At 40.5% G+C, this 17380-nt stretch overlaps 1 protein-coding gene across 1 annotated transcript in view; it reads right to left on the minus strand.

The window, feature by feature from the left end:
* Window positions 1–217: 217 nt before the first annotated feature.
* Window positions 218–17380, minus strand: part of Atp6v1a (ATPase H+ transporting V1 subunit A) — a 50355-nt gene continuing 33192 nt past the window's right edge. The window contains 8 exon segments of the mRNA XM_052740757.1: window positions 218–2485; window positions 3904–4075; window positions 5772–5866; window positions 8966–9169; window positions 10409–10472; window positions 11835–11949; window positions 12033–12155; window positions 16913–17021. Coding sequence (XP_052596717.1) covers window positions 2393–2485; window positions 3904–4075; window positions 5772–5866; window positions 8966–9169; window positions 10409–10472; window positions 11835–11949; window positions 12033–12155; window positions 16913–17021 — 975 coding nt within the window. The 3' untranslated portion in view covers window positions 218–2392.

Genomic DNA, 17380 nt, shown 5'->3' on the forward strand with positions numbered 1-17380 from the left:
AAGAGTCCGCACACTGTACTTCCCACCCACTGTACGATGTGACTGTAGGATGCTGTGCAGACTGTTGTGAATGCCACAATCCAACTTCATGATGCAAGTAATCTATACAGTAAAACATTTTCAAAACAGACATATTGTAACATTAAGTCAAAATACAAAGTGGAATGTTTTCTAAGAGATCTTGTCCCTCCTCGTCCCCGCAAAAAGGAAAGCAAAGTTAATTTAAATCCATTTTTATTTTTCATAGATTTTAATAATTATACATTACTCTTGACATAAAGATGGTGAAATCTTAAGGGTAAGGAGGCAGTTTATATGGCCTCTTCTATTTGTTGTTCAGGATGGAAGTTTCCAAAGGTGTAGGTGTGAGAGTTAACACTGGAAAAATACTTATGAAACTTGTGTAACTGGCTGCACTCAGGAGCAGGCACAGCACAATAAATAGAACTGCATAATCTTTAAAAAGATCACTGTATTTTAACATATCCTTACTAAGGAAACACTATCAGTGAACAATCCAAAACTCTACAATGTGGATAAAGGGAAAGTTACAGTGGAAATCTGAGCAACATTTCTCTAGTTTCTTTACACTCATCCATCAACATTCTTAAAAGGAGGAAGAATGCACATCTCAAATCCAGGACAACAAAGACAAACTTGGTCAAGTAGTTTCTTTGGATCATTCACTCTGATCACGAGCCTAGTTAGCTGGTAGGTGTAAGCAGAAAGTTTTTGAAATCTTCTTCATTTCCACTAGTCAGGGCCTCTGGCTACGAAGCCACATTGGAAGCAAACTGATTAAGCAGCACCGTTAATCCACATCTCAACAAGTCATTGCATAATCCATATCTGTCAACATTGTTTAATAGTTTTGAAAATGTTACATGGAAGAACATCCTTCCTGAACTGCAGCCCACCATGTGAAAACACGCACTGTTCAAGGATTTACACATTATGTCTGAACTATATACTGACTATGTCTACCCAAAAGACCAAAAGAAACGTACCACCTAATAATTTAAATAACATACTGAGGCTTAAAAGAAAGATTTTATGTTATTACACTTGTGTACTTGAGAGTGTCAGACATGTTCAATACTCTCCTGAAGAGGAAGCATGGGGCCAGCACGATTAGCCAGAGTGAACAGGGGGCTAGCTCTCCAAGCTCTCAGAAATGGGCCTCTTTACGCAAACATGGAAATTATTACTTAAACATACTGAAACAGTGACACAAAATTGATTTTTTCTTTTTTTATGACCCAGTTTTTGTTACTAGTTAAATACAAGAACAATTTCATCTCTAGCAACAGAATGGAAACTGTCATGCTGCTATGCCCACAGATTCTCTGAGAAGCTTTCTGAGCCAGTGGAAAAAAACATGTAAGGTAGTATTTTCTGCAATTGGTAGACCCAATGTTTTCAGAATTTCAACAAGCAAACACACATATGACACATGCACCTTGTAAAAATAATGCCACTCTGGCCCCAAGAATTACCCCAGCACAGCTGGTTCTTAAGGGGGGAACTGCCTGTAACCACTATCATGGTTCTCTGTGGTCTTCCAGTTCCCACTGCCACTCTGAGAAGCTTGTCCACCTAGGTTTGAGGAAAAGAATGGCTATGATGTGGATCACATTTTCAATGATTTTTAAATTGTACTTAAAAAAAATATTTCTTAGTAATTGAGTATATAAAAGTCCTTGATATTGAATTTCTCTTAGTGAAATAAAATACACTTTAACAAGATGATGTTAATTTAAGTTTGACCACCTGGCTCTTTTTTTCTTTCACGTTTTCAGAGGGAACTGATTTATCTCTTATGCTCAGCCTTGTAAATGCCTGTAATAAAGACAAAATAGTTCCCAAGTGCCCCATAAACAGTCCTGATTGATAATGGGGAAGCTAGGCATAATTGGAACATTAATCTTTTCTGTTTTTAAATGGAAATATTTCTTGCAAAACGGTTACTCAACAAAACACTGAGCTGTAAGTGGTCTGACTACACAGGCGGAGTCATTCCTAAGTACCTGACCACAGGCACAGAGAGAGATCTGGCCTTCCAGTCCTAGAGTGCATGCAGTAGTCCTGTTTACAGTTTAATGGAGACGAGGGAAGGGGGAGTCACCTTACACACAGGTTACAGTAGCGGAGCCATGTGTATCATATGCACTACACTCACCACTCCAGAGAAAGGCCAGGGAGCCCCTTCCAACACTGGCACAAAGGAATGTTTGTTTTATAAGACCTACCAAAGAAACAGCAAAACAAATGATAACACACATAGGCACTAGTCTCAAAGCTGCACGATATGGAAGCAAAGGGTTTGAGATGAGAAATTCAGGAAAATATACACATGAGTTTGCTGAGGAGGAGGAGGAAAGAGACCACAGCTCTAATCTTCAAGGCTACGGAATGCATTCTGCATATCTTCAAGAAGTTGTGCGTAGTCCGCCTTGATCTTTGCCTCGCCATCTTTTACTGGATCCTGAAAAAGAAAATAATACAAATTTAATTTACCTTTGGGAAATAATTGTCAAGATGTATGATAAGCTACTTATTAATATGGAGCACTAGGTTAGGTGGAGGTACACTGGTAAATCATAGGCAGGAGTAAAAACTATACACTTTCTTTTTCAGTGGAAATGTGCTAATGGACTAAAACAAAACAAAATCCATCACTTCATTTTTGAATTTTGCCTGCTATTGACACTCGGTGATCGAACCTCGGCAACATATACATTGATTAGTGGGAATCTTGTAGCATCACGTGTGTTACGTGTTAGATGCATGTGTGTATACAACAACTAGAGTTAAAATTCAGTGAGTTCCTGTGGAAGCCCTGAGCATCACACTCAGATGGAGAAGTGAGACATGTACAATAAGCTAATATAGCACAGTTAACTGAATCTAGGTCATCAGGTTAGCAGCAAGTACCATTACCCACTAAGTCATTTTGTGGCCTCCAGGTCTGTGTTTCTGTAGTATAAATTTGCCCAGAGCATCATTTTCAATGGGTGATCACTACATATGCTCATATATCATGACTGAGAAATAATGCACTGTAATCCAATTCATCAGATATTTAAAAAACACTCATATATTTGGGTTTCTACTGGTAAGTTCACTTAACTGGTTAAACTTTGTTTATGAGAATGTGGAGGCTAGATGAGATAATAGGCACTTTAGTAAAGTAACTGCTGTTCAGCCAGGAATTCACTCTGACTGCCTAGTAGCTAAGACAGAGAGAAAACACATTAGGATTTATTTTAGACAGGACATACTGTAATGTATATGCGTGTGCCTGAGTGTATATCTGTACATCATTTGTGTGTGGAGCCCTGGGGGGGAGTCAGAGAAGGTGCCAGATCCTCAGAGTTTCAGGAGTTGTGACCACCATTTAGGTTCTGGGAATTGAATCCAGACCCTCTGCAAGGGCAGTAACTGTTGAGCTGCCCCTCCAGCCCCACAAACAGGACATAGTATAATCTTTACTACTGGAATTCCTGCTTGAACATAACTTGGATGATTGTTTTGGTTTTATACAACCTATAAGCATTGTAAAATGATAAAATGCTAATTTCAGGAACTTAGAGATGGCTCAGCAGGTCAAGACTTTCTGCTTTTTCAGAGGACCCAAGCTTAGTTCCCAGCACCCACACTGTGCACATGTACCAGCTATAGGAATCCAACACCCACTTCTGGCCTCCACAGGTACCCACACACATGTGATACACACATGTATAACAAATGCATATATACACATAAATTTAAAAAAGTGCAAATTCCATACCTCAGGTTGGGAACTCAAGTAGGACAGGAAGGAAGGAAAAGTGAAGAAGGGAGGGAAGCGGGGCGGAAGGCTGGCTTCTCGCTAACAAAGGCTAGAGCAGAAAGAAACGATACCTTAAATTTCATGGAGGAAAGTTTATAGAGGATCTCCCCCATGTGCTCACGGATAATGGACCATGTGATTTTATTGTCACTCTGGGCAGTGGTTTCCACAGCTCTACGGGCCATATCATAAAATGAAATCATGTTGGACAGCATCCCCACTGTCTTATAGAATGGACAGAACCTAGGGAAAATGAACAACAGCGTAATTAGCAACAACAACCTACAAAGCAAATCCACCCTTTTATTACATGAAACTTTATGAATCACCAGCCATTAGTTGCTTTAAACATATATTCTGCTTCTAGTTATCAAACAGCAAACAACGAAGCAGTACTGCCATACTGTTTTGTCAGCAGCCTGTTTTGGTACAAGCAGTTAAATATGTAACTCAAGTGGTAAAACAACCGAGTTGTAAAGACTCCTTGTGATCAGAGATAAGGTTTAATGAATAATAGGAAAGCGGAGAATTGCAAAGTTGCTAGTTACCCTGTTTTCTCTCCGCCCTCCCTCCCTCCCTCCTCTTTTCTCATTGTGCCGAACCGAGGGTCTTGGGATATGTTAGGTAAGCTATCACCCCTCTCCAGCCTTTGGTTCCTTTAGTACACTCATTTTTATCTACCCATACCTTTTAAAAGCATACACACACACACACACACACACACACACACACACACACACACACACACACACACACTCAGTTCCATGTATCTTATTACAGTCTTTCTGAAGGATTCTGCCCCTGTTTTCTTTATGTGGTGGTTCAGTTCAGGACATACTGGCTTATTTTTCTGTGCACTACATTCTGACCAATCCTATTTGCTCAGTTTTCACCTTAGGTATCAGTCCCTGTCTTCCACCTTCTTCGAGACAGTGTCTCTGCTGTCCACCACTGTGTACGTATGCTCCATTAGCTTCTAGCTGGCCCCTGAGCTTCCTAGGACTCTGCTGTCTCCAGCATCCACTTCGCCACTGGGGAAGTACAGACAGATGTGTGCTACTGTCTTGGCTTTGTGTGGATTTGGAGGGCTTGAAATCAGGTACCTTGAGCCATTTCCCTAGCTCTTTTTGGTCTTTTATGGAGTCACATATGATTTAAGACAGAGAGGGCTAGCTTCAGACAAAAGGCTCGAATTCTCAATGTTTAGGAGAAACAGGTTCTCTAAACAAGCTCCAGCACTAGTAGAAATGAAAACAGGCAAGCACTGGGCAGCGGTGGAGGAAGGTAGGAGGGGCTCTCAACAAGGTCTTTTGTAGCAAGAAACTTGGGACTCTTGTGAACTAAGGCAGGGGAAGCACAAAATGAATATGCAGGCAAGGGCAGTAGAAAGCAGCAGGAGAGAAAGATGAGGCAGGGGACGTTCCCCCCAGGTCTGCATACACAGCCATGATTCACTCTAATTATGGGCATCTGTGTGAGCGAAAACACTGTCAGAATTGGACTAACAAGCAAATTGAGACAAAGGGGCATATTAGATTGTCTGCTATAAACATACAAAACAAGCAATATACAGAGTCAGAATGTACTTGTGTGAGAAGGTTTTCAATGTGCAGGCAGCTTCTTTGCCAAAACACAACAGAAAGTCTTCAAATGTCTGTAACTCCAAGATCTGACACCCTCACACAGATATACATGCAGGCAAAACACCAATGCATATAAAACAAACAAACAAAAATATATTATTAAAAAAAAGGTGGGGGTGGGGGAATCATAGGCCTGGTGTGGTGGTGCACACCTTTAATCCCAGGACTCTGGAGACAGAGGCAGCAGATCTCTGAATTTGAGGCCAGCCTGGTCTGCAGAGTGAGTTCCAGGGCAGCCAGGACTACACAGAGAAATCTTGTCTCAAGAGAAAAAAAGGGAAATTAGCACAGCATACCTGTCATAAGGAGTGTACCCATTTTGTTGTAGGAAGTCATCTTTGATAAGTTTTGCTACCTCCAGAGTGATTTTATCTGTCTCTGCTAAAGAAGCCTAGGAAACAAAAGGATATTTTAAGGAATTTTATCCCATTGTGTGGAATCAATGGCAACAAATCAATTAGCAAGCAGACATAACATACAATCACTTATTATTGATAAATGCACAATCTTTGATTGTTTAATAGTGGTAAAACAGTACATGATATAAAATTTATCATCTACAAGTTAGGCATAGTGGCTCATGCCTGTGATCTCAGTATTTGGCCAGCTGAAGCAGGAGGATTGCAGTGAGTTCCAGGCAAGGCAGGGTGGCAGAGTGAGTTTCAGGAAGGTCTGATTTGTACCTCTCAAGGTTCTTCAGTAGTATGAAGCACTATCACATTGTTGTGAAAATTTTATCTTGTACACCTGAAACTCTAAGCCCACAAACTGAATCATTCTTCTCCCTATTTTAGACAGCTAATATAAGTAGAATCATACACCATTTGCTTTGTGACCAGCTTATTTCATTTCAAATGTCCTCATCATTCATCTGTGCTGTAGCAGGTGACTAATTGTCCGTTCATTCACTAAAAGGTGGACAACTGAATCATTTTACTCTTGGCTATATGGACAATACTGCTATGAACATGAGTATGCAAGATGATTAATTTTTAAAAAATCATTATTTTGTGTGTATTAGTGCTTTGCCTGCATGTATGTATGTGTATTATGTGTGTGCCTGACTACCAGGGGTCAGAAAAAGGCATTGATGCCTTGTAACTGGAGTTATGGATGATAATGAACCACCATGTAAGTACTGGGAATTGAACTCTGCAAGAACAAGTGCTCTTAACTAGAGTCATCTCACTAGCCCTAATCACTCTTTAAAAGCATCAATGTGCCTGTGTGTACACCTGTGTGTGCTGGGATTAAAGGCGTGCACCACCACCGCCTGGCCCCACACCCATTTTTTTTTTTTTTTTGGTTTTTCGAGACAGGGTTTCTCTGTGTAGCTTTGCGCCTTTCCTGGGACTCACTTGGTAGCCCAGGCTGGCCTCGAACTCACAGAGATCCACCTGACTCTGCCTCCCGAGTGCTGGGATTAAAGGCATGCGCCACCACCGCCCGGCTCCCACACCCATTTTTAAAAGAACCGTTTTCTACCCTACCTTGTCTCTATTATTTGAATTCAGTTTTTCAGTTTGTTTGACAGAAATCTAAGTAGTCCATAGTTACTCTGTTGTTAACATTACAGGATGGTTAGAACGATGGTGGATAGTTCAGTATTCACGTTTCTGAGTGCTGCCTGCTAAGTACAGAGCTTCAGCCTGTAAGTATCACGGCCTCAAACACTCTGCTGGTTGGCAACCCCCTGGCCAGCCGTGAGAGGATACTAACAAGAGGAGAAGGGGCAAATCCACTGAGTTCCAGCACTCTGGGATGACTCGTGTGCATTAGCACTTCACTCAGGTAAGGATCAAGTCTTTCAGAGCTCTCTTTTTTAAAAGAAAAAAAAAAAATCTCTTTCACCTCTATTTCTTTCTTCACCACACTTAAATATTAAGCGTGCTTGATGTATTTTTGTTTTAAATTATGGGAAAAAAATGTATGTTTTGCTTTGTGAAAATATTTTTTCATCATTTAAAACATTCTCCAATGTTTCTGACTGGTTGATTTTAAGATCTACCATGCTGTTCTGTGGTACATAATTCACTTCTTTCAACTCTGGCAATTTCATTCTGTGTACACGTCCTCCATTCTTTACCTTCTATCTTTGCCCCTGGTAGGGGGCACCAAAATTTCATCTCATTTTCTACTATTATAAATGCTAAGGATTCAAGGTACCCAGTACATTCTGTCTACAATGGCCACTCCAAATGGCACACCACCAATAGTACATCAGTCCCAGAGCCCACAGTACTTGGCAACACCCAGCTGTACAATTTTTACCACTCAAACTAGTATTTGTTGTTTGAGGGACTACCCACAGGTTTGTGATATTTCTAGTTTCCTTTTCTCATCTGTCTGCTCTACCCTTTGGTTATATTTTAAACAGTAGACCATCAATTTTATTTGCTGAAAACTTCCTTTAAAACTTAATTACATTTTATTTCATGTGTGTGAGTGTTTTGCCTGCATATATGTCTGTTGTACCCACATGCATCAGGTGTTCATATAGGCCAGAAGAGGGTATCTGATCCTGTTGGGGAATATTATTTTAAAATATGTTACTTTTGTTTATACTGCATTTGTTTAACTCTGTGAAGCTGTGTTACTGTGCCTGTCAAAAACACCTGATGGTCTAATAAAGAACTGAATGGCCAATGGCAAGGCAGGAGAAAGAATAGACGGGGCTGGCAGGCAGAGAAGAAATAGAAGGAAAAATCTGAAAAGTAGCCTGAGAAGGAGGAGGACATCAGGGGCCAGCTACTCAGCTACACAGCCAGCCACAGAGTAAGAGTGAACATAAGATATATAGAAGTAAGAGAATGAGAAAAGCCCAGAGGCAAAAGGTAGATAGAATATTTTAAGTTAAGAAAAGGTGGCAAGAAACAAGCCAAGCCAAGGCCAGGCATTTATAATTAAAAATAAGCCTCTGCATATGATTTATTTGGGATCTGTTGGCAGGCCTCCCAAAAGAGCAAAACAACCAACATGATCCCTTGGATCAGGAGTTACAGACAGTTATGAGCCACCATGTGGGTGCTGGGGACCTTTGAAAGAGCAGCAAGCACTCTTTTTTTTTTTTGGTTTTTCGAGACAGGGTTTCTCTGTGTAGCTTTGCGCCTCTCCTGGAACTCACTTGGTAGCCCAGGCTGGCCTCGAACTCACAGAGATCCGCCTGGCTCTGCCTCCCGAGTGCTGGGATTAAAGGCGTGCGCCACCACCGCCCGGCTGCTACATGGAATTTTAAAGGTTCAGTTAGTTTAAAAAATACTCCACATTTAAGGTTTTGCTTGTTTTGAGACATGATCTCACACTCACAGCCCACAATAACCTGGCACTTACTATGTAGTGCAAACTGGCCTCATAATTGTGGCACTCTCCCCGCCTCAGGCTCTGAGTGCCGGGATTAGTCATGAGCCGTTATACCAGCCACGCATGCATCTGCATACCCAAGTTTCAGCAACCGGTACAGCACCCCAGCACAGCCCCTGCCCTGACTCACCTTCCCCACAAGCTGCACAATTTCTGCCAGGTCCTCTTCTTCCTGCAGAATCTCCTTAGCTTTGGTCCTCAGAGGAACAAACTCTGTGAAGTGTTTGTCATAGTACTCATCCAAGGCACGCATGTACTTGCTGTAGCTGATGAGCCAGTTGACAGAGGGGAAGTGCTTGCGTTGAGCTAGCTTTTTATCCAAGCCCCAGAACACCTGATTTAAAACAGGAAAAATTAGACTTCTTTTACAAAGCAGTGCAGTATATCTATTTGTCCCCAGTTAGCACTGTTTAACTCCTTAGGCCAATTATGTATCATATTAGCATATATAAATATAACTGAAATAGAATAAAATGTGCAAAAACCAAACTTAACTAAAAAACACATTTCTCCATTTTCAGGGTGGGTAATTATCTACAAATCAAACTTATTTCAATTTCCTTAAAACTACATCAAACGTGATAGTAAAAAGGAAAATGGGTGCAATTGAAGATTATTATGGTATAAGAACAGAAGAAGAAGAAAGGCTGATTAAGATGGAATAGACATTTACCTCGATTAAAATCCTTAAAAAGTTCTGATGAATTCAAGTTCCTATCATTGTGAGTCAATTAAATAATATTTGACATTCATTTTCTGAGGCCAAACACTCAGATACTTTATGCATTGGTAACTTTGTTCCACTTCCCCAACACAATTTAAAGCCCCAAATTTAGCAAATATTAAATACTTTGATAACTATAGATTTAGCCTCTACGATTTTATCTGATGTCAGAGACCAAGAAAGATTTTTCCTACATACAGACATACTTACAAACCTATTGACACTGTTTTACACTACAGCTCTGATTCACAGACATCTTTTACTCAGGCTTCTTTAATGACTAGCCATCAATTAAAATGTATGCCTTGACTCAGGTGAACAACTGTCTAGGCAGAAAGCACCTTTTCCAAGTTTGCTCTCACCTGGTACGGGTAACAAGGACAAGAGAGTGCAACAACTGTGCCACTCTGGAGCCCACTTAAGTGTGGGTGTGCCTTTCCTGCACTTCCCCTCGTGGCAGCCAGATGCAGAGGCAGGTGACAGGAAAGCAGAGAGGAGCCAGGCCCCAGTCCTGACTGAAGATGCCCACTTTCTGACGCGACCCTCTGCCTCAGACTATACTGTGATATTCTTTTAGTTCTCTAACTCTTTTAGTTAGAATTAGTTTAATGAGTAGGATAACTCTTAACATAAAGAAAACTTAGCCACCTGGATGTATTTCCAGACTTCAGTTATGTTTATTATAAACTGTTAAGAACTAAGAATAAACAGAATGTATTAAACTTTCACAATGTTAAGGATGCTATTAAAGCATTTTTTTTATTGCTACCAATTCTTTAGTGACTAAATTAAATATCTGAAGATCACTTAGTTAAATTACAACTGCAGATGGCAGAGGGGGAGACATACCTGAACAATACCCAGAGTAGCAGATGTGACTGGATCAGAAAAATCACCACCAGGTGGAGAAACTCTAGATTAAAAAAACAAAATACTATCATTAGAAAAGTTCATGACTAGGTGGTGGTGACATACACCTGTAATCCCAGCACTCAGGAGATAGAGGCAGGTGGATCTCAGTGAATTCAAGGCTAGCCTGGTCTGCAGAGTGAGTTCCCGGACAGCCAGAGCTACACAAAGAAACCTTGTCTTGAAAAAACAAAACAAACAAAGAAAAAGTGCTCTACTACATCCTGTTTTAGTGGGCTCCGGGAATTCAGTGTGGCAAACATTTAACACAGTGAGCCAACTTTAGAAGTAAGTGATCCTTGGAGAGAAAAATCTTGTTGAAAATAAGAATGACAACTAATTATTGAATGTCATCTAGTATGAGAAATAAGACAATCATTTACTGTAATTAGTTTCATATTCTAATTAACAAAATGTAAAGTATGCCTTTATGTGGTAGTCGTAAATCTATACTTTGTCTTTAGTACGATATAACTTCATCTTAACATGTCCGCAATTTCAAAGTCACTCCTAAGATACAGTGACTTGGAAGTCACACCAAGGAAACCCAAAGGTACAGCGACAGCCTGAGTTGCTTCACAAAGTGTCTCTGAAGCCCTGCATGTAACTCTACTTCAGAACGAGCACTCCCAGAAGGTAAACATGATCTCTTCCCCCTCCCCCACTCTTGTGGGTCAGGTAGGTATGTCTGCACAGGCCAGTGGATGACTTCAGCCATTGTTTCTTGGGAGCCACCCACCTTGTGTTTGGAGACAGAGTCTCTCTCAGGGCCTGGAGCTTACCAAGTAGGCGGGCCTGACTGGCCAGCAAACTCCAGGGACCCACCTGTTTCCACCCCCTATCCCCAGTTTTGGAATAAGAAGCATGTGCCAACATGCCTAGCTTTTTTTCTTTTTCTTTTTCATTTTTTTTTTTTTTGGTTTTTCGAGACAGGGTTTCTCTGTGTAGCTTTGCGCCTTTCCTGGAACTCACTTGGTAGCCCAGGCTGGCCTCGAACTCACAGAGATCCGCCTGGCTCTGCCTCCCGAGTGCTGGGATTAAAGGCATGCACCACCACCGCCCGGCGCTTTTTTTCTTTTTAATGTAGGTTCTCAGGATCAATCTTAGGTCCCCCGTGCTTATGTGGTAAACACTTTACTGACTGATCGATTTTCTCAGCCTCTCTCTTTAAAATCAATCACTTTCTTTTTCTTTTGAGAAGTAAACAGCATTAAGCCGGGCATGGTGGTACCTGTATGTATCTCAGCACTTGGTTGGCAAAGGCAAGCAGCTAGTCCCAGGCCAGCCTGGGCTACATAGTAAGTGCATGTCTCTACTCAATAAACAAACAATTACATAAAGGAAAGCAAACAGTTCGGCTGCTTACGCTCCTACGATGCTGACACTTCCTTCTCTTTCAGGGTTCCCGAGACATTTCACTCTGCCTGCTCGTTCATAGAAAGAGGCCAGCCGGGCACCAAGATAGGCAGGATAGCCACTATCTAAAAGACAAAAAGGAAAATTTAAGAGCAGGTTCTAAGCTAGCCACTAAAATTCTATCAGTGACAACCAACACAAGACTTACCTGCAGGCATTTCTGCTAAGCGACCAGAGATTTCTCGGAGGGCCTCAGCCCATCTAGAGGTAGAGTCAGCCATCATACTGACGTGGTAGCCCATGTCACGGAAATATTCTGATAGTGTAATTCCTAAATTGAGAAGAACACTGTTAAGTTACACTGTCAGAACACAAACTACTGACTGTTTTGTCCCTAAGAAACTTGAAACCATGGGCATATTATATGTCTTGTTAGCCATTTCCCCAAGTTTGTTCTTCTAGGCACACAGCTTAGCCATATTTCCAAGCATCTTCTCCATTTAGATAATACCATGGAACTGGCCTCAATCTAACAGAATGTGATTAAAAATTATATGTTCCATGGCTAGGCAAGTTATGCATTTTTCTAGACTTTCCAAAGCCCACAAAACAAGTGCTGAAGACCAAGGAGTCATTTTTGGCCCCGGCTTCAGCCCAGAATGAAAAGGAGTGCCCCAGCCACTTGAAACAGCATCTACTCTGGTGACCAACTGTAATTGGAGGACTTTCTGATGCCACAGCCAACCTTACTCTACACATTCTAAAAACCAGGAAAAGGGTTTATGCCCCGCTCTTTGTTTATATTAATTAATGGAAATAAATTTCCAAGCACAGCTTGTCTGCACCATACATCAGACACACAAACACACACACACACACACACACTTTTTTTTTGTTTTTTTTTGAGATAGGGTTTCTCTGTGTAGCTTTGCGCCTTTCCTGGAACTCACTCTGTAGCCCAGGCTAGCCTTGAACTCACAGAGATCTGCTTGTCTCTGCCTCCCGAGTGCTGGGATTAAAGGCGTGCACTACCACTGCCCAGCCAGACATGTATATTTAACTAAGCTTGTTGACATGAGGAATATCTCAAGTCTCTAAATCTCTGATGCGCAGACCCAGCCCTGTCCTAAAAAGTAAAATACCAAGAAAAGAAGTTTCTGGGTCTTTGCTGTTATTTATCTCAGCCAAACTTTTCCAACTCCAATCTACTAAGATGGAATAAAGCCTACCGTATACACTTATATTATTAGAGGAAATAAAATACATATAAACAATTTCCAAAAATATATACTATATACAACTCAAGGTAATAGAAATGTACAGCTATGGTTATATTGTCAGTGTCTCCAAACCTAATGCCCTGACCTTTATTTTAGCAAGAAAACAAACAAAGAAACAAAATCCAAAAAAAAACAAAAACCAAGAAAACAAGCTTATATAAGCAAAGAGAAAACATTGCTGTAAATCAGCACTTAAATTACATACCTCAGTGCATGATTCAGAATAAAAAACACTAGTATAATATAAAGTAGTTTTAGAAATAAGTCTTTAAGAAATGTTACTTATGAATATTTAGACTTAAAAACACACAACACACAGTTATTCCAATCTAATGTTTAGAACAGACTTTTTATATAAGCGCAGATGTGTTTAAGGTCTGTGATGAAATGCTACCAACACTTGTATGTTTATATCAGATAACTTCATAGAAAAGATAAACAGACACAAGTGATCAAGACTTCTCTCATGACCTACACATGGATTTCAGTGCCTACGAAGAAAAGCCGAAAAGAAAACCACCAACAACTCAGACAGAAACCAAAGGGTGAAGCTGGGGACAGCACTGAGGTAATGGGGTTTGGTCACTAGCCCTGGGGCGGGAGTTGGAAAATCAAAAAACAAACCGAGTTGCACTGATAGATTTAGAAAAAAAAGCAGTATCTTCATCGATGAGCGAGCTTTCATAAACCAATATAAAGGACAACTACCGCTGCAAAGGAAAGCAGACAGCAGCAGACAGTTTGAAGTGGTTAACATACATGGGAAAGTCAGTTCACTTGACATTACAGACTGACTAGATGTAATAAAGCAACAACTGGTAACTGTCAATCATCAGTTCCAGGTGTAGGTTCTTAAGTGTTCACTGTACTATTTTTCAAGTTTTCTATGTGTTTGCTACCAAATCGGTGAAGATGAGAAACAGAATCCTTCTCACAGTTATTGTGCCACTTGATGGCTATCAGAATTAAACTATAATCCAATGTTCACCACAAACATGCTGGTCAGACTATGATTATTGCGGCTAGAGAGATGTGTGGCAGTTAGGAGCACTTACTGCTCCTGCAGAGCATGCTATTTCTGTTTCCAGCACCCAGCTGGGTGGCCTGCAGCCAGCTCCAAGGCATCTGATGCCCTCTTCTGGCCTCTGCAGGCACTGCACTCAAGCACCACCACCCCATAATTTAAAATACAAGTATCTTTTTGAAAAGATCATGCTTATGCTCTATCCATATAAAGGGAAACGGCAGCCATAGAAAAGAATGAGGTATATTTCCTGTCTTAAAGTTGTGAAAAAAAAAGACAGTACGACAAATTCAGTGTCTAAGGCAAAGACACATTTAATCCTGTGCTAAAATAACAAGTAAGAAGATCTACATCAGCGCAAACAAACACAGATGTGAGGCAGTATCAAGAATTCACCCGAAGCTACACAAACTCAAAATGGCCAGTGGCAGAAGTTCCTTGGACCCATTTTGGCATGGAGGAGAAGTAGAAAGATGGAGGTAAAACCCAACACATGCAGGCACTTCCCTATTTCCATTACATGAAATGGGTGAGGCAGGGGAGAGGACAAAGAGTTACTTACTATCAACGCTTGCTGTTCACTGAAGAGAAATAGTAATTACACAACCGCATGCCATAACAAACTTCACAAGTAACCGTGAATTCCCGCTCCCCTGTACCAGTCACAGCCAGTTCCACCCATCTCTTACAGAGATGAGTAATGGTACTAAGTATCAGAACAGGATACTTAAATGAAAATAATATAGAAGGAAGTACAGTGATGGCAAAAGAATCTGCCAAGGCACAAAAGAAAAGTGTGACCACAGTGAATCAAAAAGAAAACCTTAATCATGCATCCTTCCACAGAATGAGATCCTAGAGAGTGCCTAACAAGATGAGCTGCTTTACAAGCTTACAGAAATCAACAAAGACCTGGAAGAAAAAGAAAACTGTCTATTATAGAATGAAGGTGTCATTAAAAGCAACACTAAGAACAAATGCCATTTACTTTGTGTACATCTGAAAGTCTAAATAAAAGGACTGGATAGGAAATGGTAGAGCCGGAGAACAGAGGAAGAAGGTCTAGTATGTCTAATAGAAGAAAACTTTTCAGACAGAGTTCCCAAAAGTCTTTCAAAATAAAAAATACATTCAGGCACTGACAGGGCTCATGACTTAGGAAGAAGTATCAAAGCTATCAATATGGCCATATGTCCTAAGAAAGCTATGAGACTTCAAACTTAAAGAGAAATTCCTTGGACCAAGAAAAAGTCACCTTTAAAAAAGGGAGAATCAGTCTTAGATTTTTGTCCCCAATATTTAATGCTTAAATAAGTGTTCTCAGGCAAAATAATATTGATTCAAGAATTTTATACTCAGTCAAACCACTGTTAAGGTTTGGATAGGCATTTCCTTCAGAAATGAAGCCTGCTTTTTCATGAAGAAGATAAATGTTACGGTATTAACCCAGGAGATCATGAATCATGAAATCTACGAAAGTAAACATGTATTAGTAAAAACTACCAGGCTATAAAAATATTGGTCCAATAATTTTAACTCAGAAAACAACTATTAAAGTTTAAAGGCAACAGAAAGAAAATCTAGAGACTTAAGTAGCAGGAGTTCAAGGAAAATAAAGATTTCCATGAGTCTTTCTTGCAAAAACTTCCAAAAGACAAGTTTAGTCAAACAAGAAATAAGGAGAGAAACTAGCTACAGGATGGCCAAGGAACACTGGCTCCAGTTAGGGAAGGTCAAAGTCTCCATAATATCAGATCTATTGTTTTAGAACCAAACAGAATGTTAGTAAGTCCTGAAAATGGAGAAAGGAAGGCGCTAAACGGGACAGTTGAAAGAGCAAAGATGAACGGTACACGGACAAGCATACCACATCTTATCTTTTATGTCCCCTAAAATAGTTACAGAGGCACAAATATATTTAAATATAGCATATTATGTTAAGATAGAGACTAATAGCCGGTGGTGGTGGTGGTGGTGGCGCACACCTTTAATCCCAGCACTTGGGAGGCAGAGCCAGGCAGATCTCTGGGCTACATAGTAAGTTCCAAGAAAGGCATAAAGATACACAGAGAAACCCTATCTTGAAAAACCAAAAGAAAAAAAAAAGATATAGACTAATAATAAAATGAATCATTAAAAACAAAGCAAATGTATTGTTTTATGATTATTAAGAGAACTGGAAGCTTGGATGTAGCTCATGAATGCTTGCCTAGTACATGCAAGGTCCTGGATGTGCTGAACAACAACAAAAAGGCAGGATTGGGGGTGCAGGAGAGGTGAGGGAGAAGAGGGAGTAAAGAAGAAGGCAACGATACCACTTGGGGCAGCTCTATGACCATCTTACGTTTGGGGCTCGAGAGATGGCTCAAAGATTAAGAACTGATCTGAGCTCTGCCCACAGAACCCAGCTGGGTAGCTCACAACTGCCTGGAACTCTAGTTCCAGAAGATCTCACATCCTCTTCTATCTTCTGAAGGTACACACACATCACTCACACACACACACACACACACACACACACACACACACACACACATACACTTCTATCTTCTGAAGGTGCACACACATCACACACACACACACACACACACACACACAAATCTTTTAAAAACTTTATGTTCACGTATTCTCATGATACACATAATAAATTAGGTATTTCTTAAAAGCTAACAATGTGATTATATGGGAGTTATTTAGAGAGAAGTTGTAAAAAAGGAAAGGAAAAATTGGGTGCTAGTGTTTTAACATAGGCACTAAGTTCTTTTAGTCCAACTCCTAACTCACCAGTGTAAATAGAGGCCTCTCTTGCAGCCACGGGCATATTAGAGGTATTGGCTACCAGCGCTGTCCTCTTCATGATGGACTCTACTTTCCCGTCAACTTCCATAGTGAGCTATAGGTACAGAAGCCATCAGTGACCCTCCAGTTTCTCAGGATAACATTTTAACATTTCACTTCTCCCCCACTTACAATTTTAACTTGTTCATGTTCAACCCTTTTAGTCAGAATTCCCTAAGAATATCCCCCATGATGCTAACCCTGCTTCCTTGTTCCACAGTGCTGACAGACAATTTCACTTGGACATTTCAAGTAAACAAAGGAAATCCACTATTCTGTGAAAAAGGAAATGTTACTACAGTAACCTGGATCACAAAGCCCATGTAAAGCTGAGACATTTAAACGTTAGGTTTCTTTTTTTAGACATTGTCTCATGTAGTTCAGGCTAGCCCTGAACTACTGACTCTCCAGGCT

The sequence above is a fragment of the Peromyscus californicus genome, unplaced genomic scaffold (assembly GCF_007827085.1).
Source record: "Peromyscus californicus insignis strain IS unplaced genomic scaffold, ASM782708v3 Scaffold_16__1_contigs__length_79575227, whole genome shotgun sequence".
In the NCBI taxonomy this organism is placed as follows: Eukaryota; Metazoa; Chordata; class Mammalia; order Rodentia; family Cricetidae; genus Peromyscus; species Peromyscus californicus.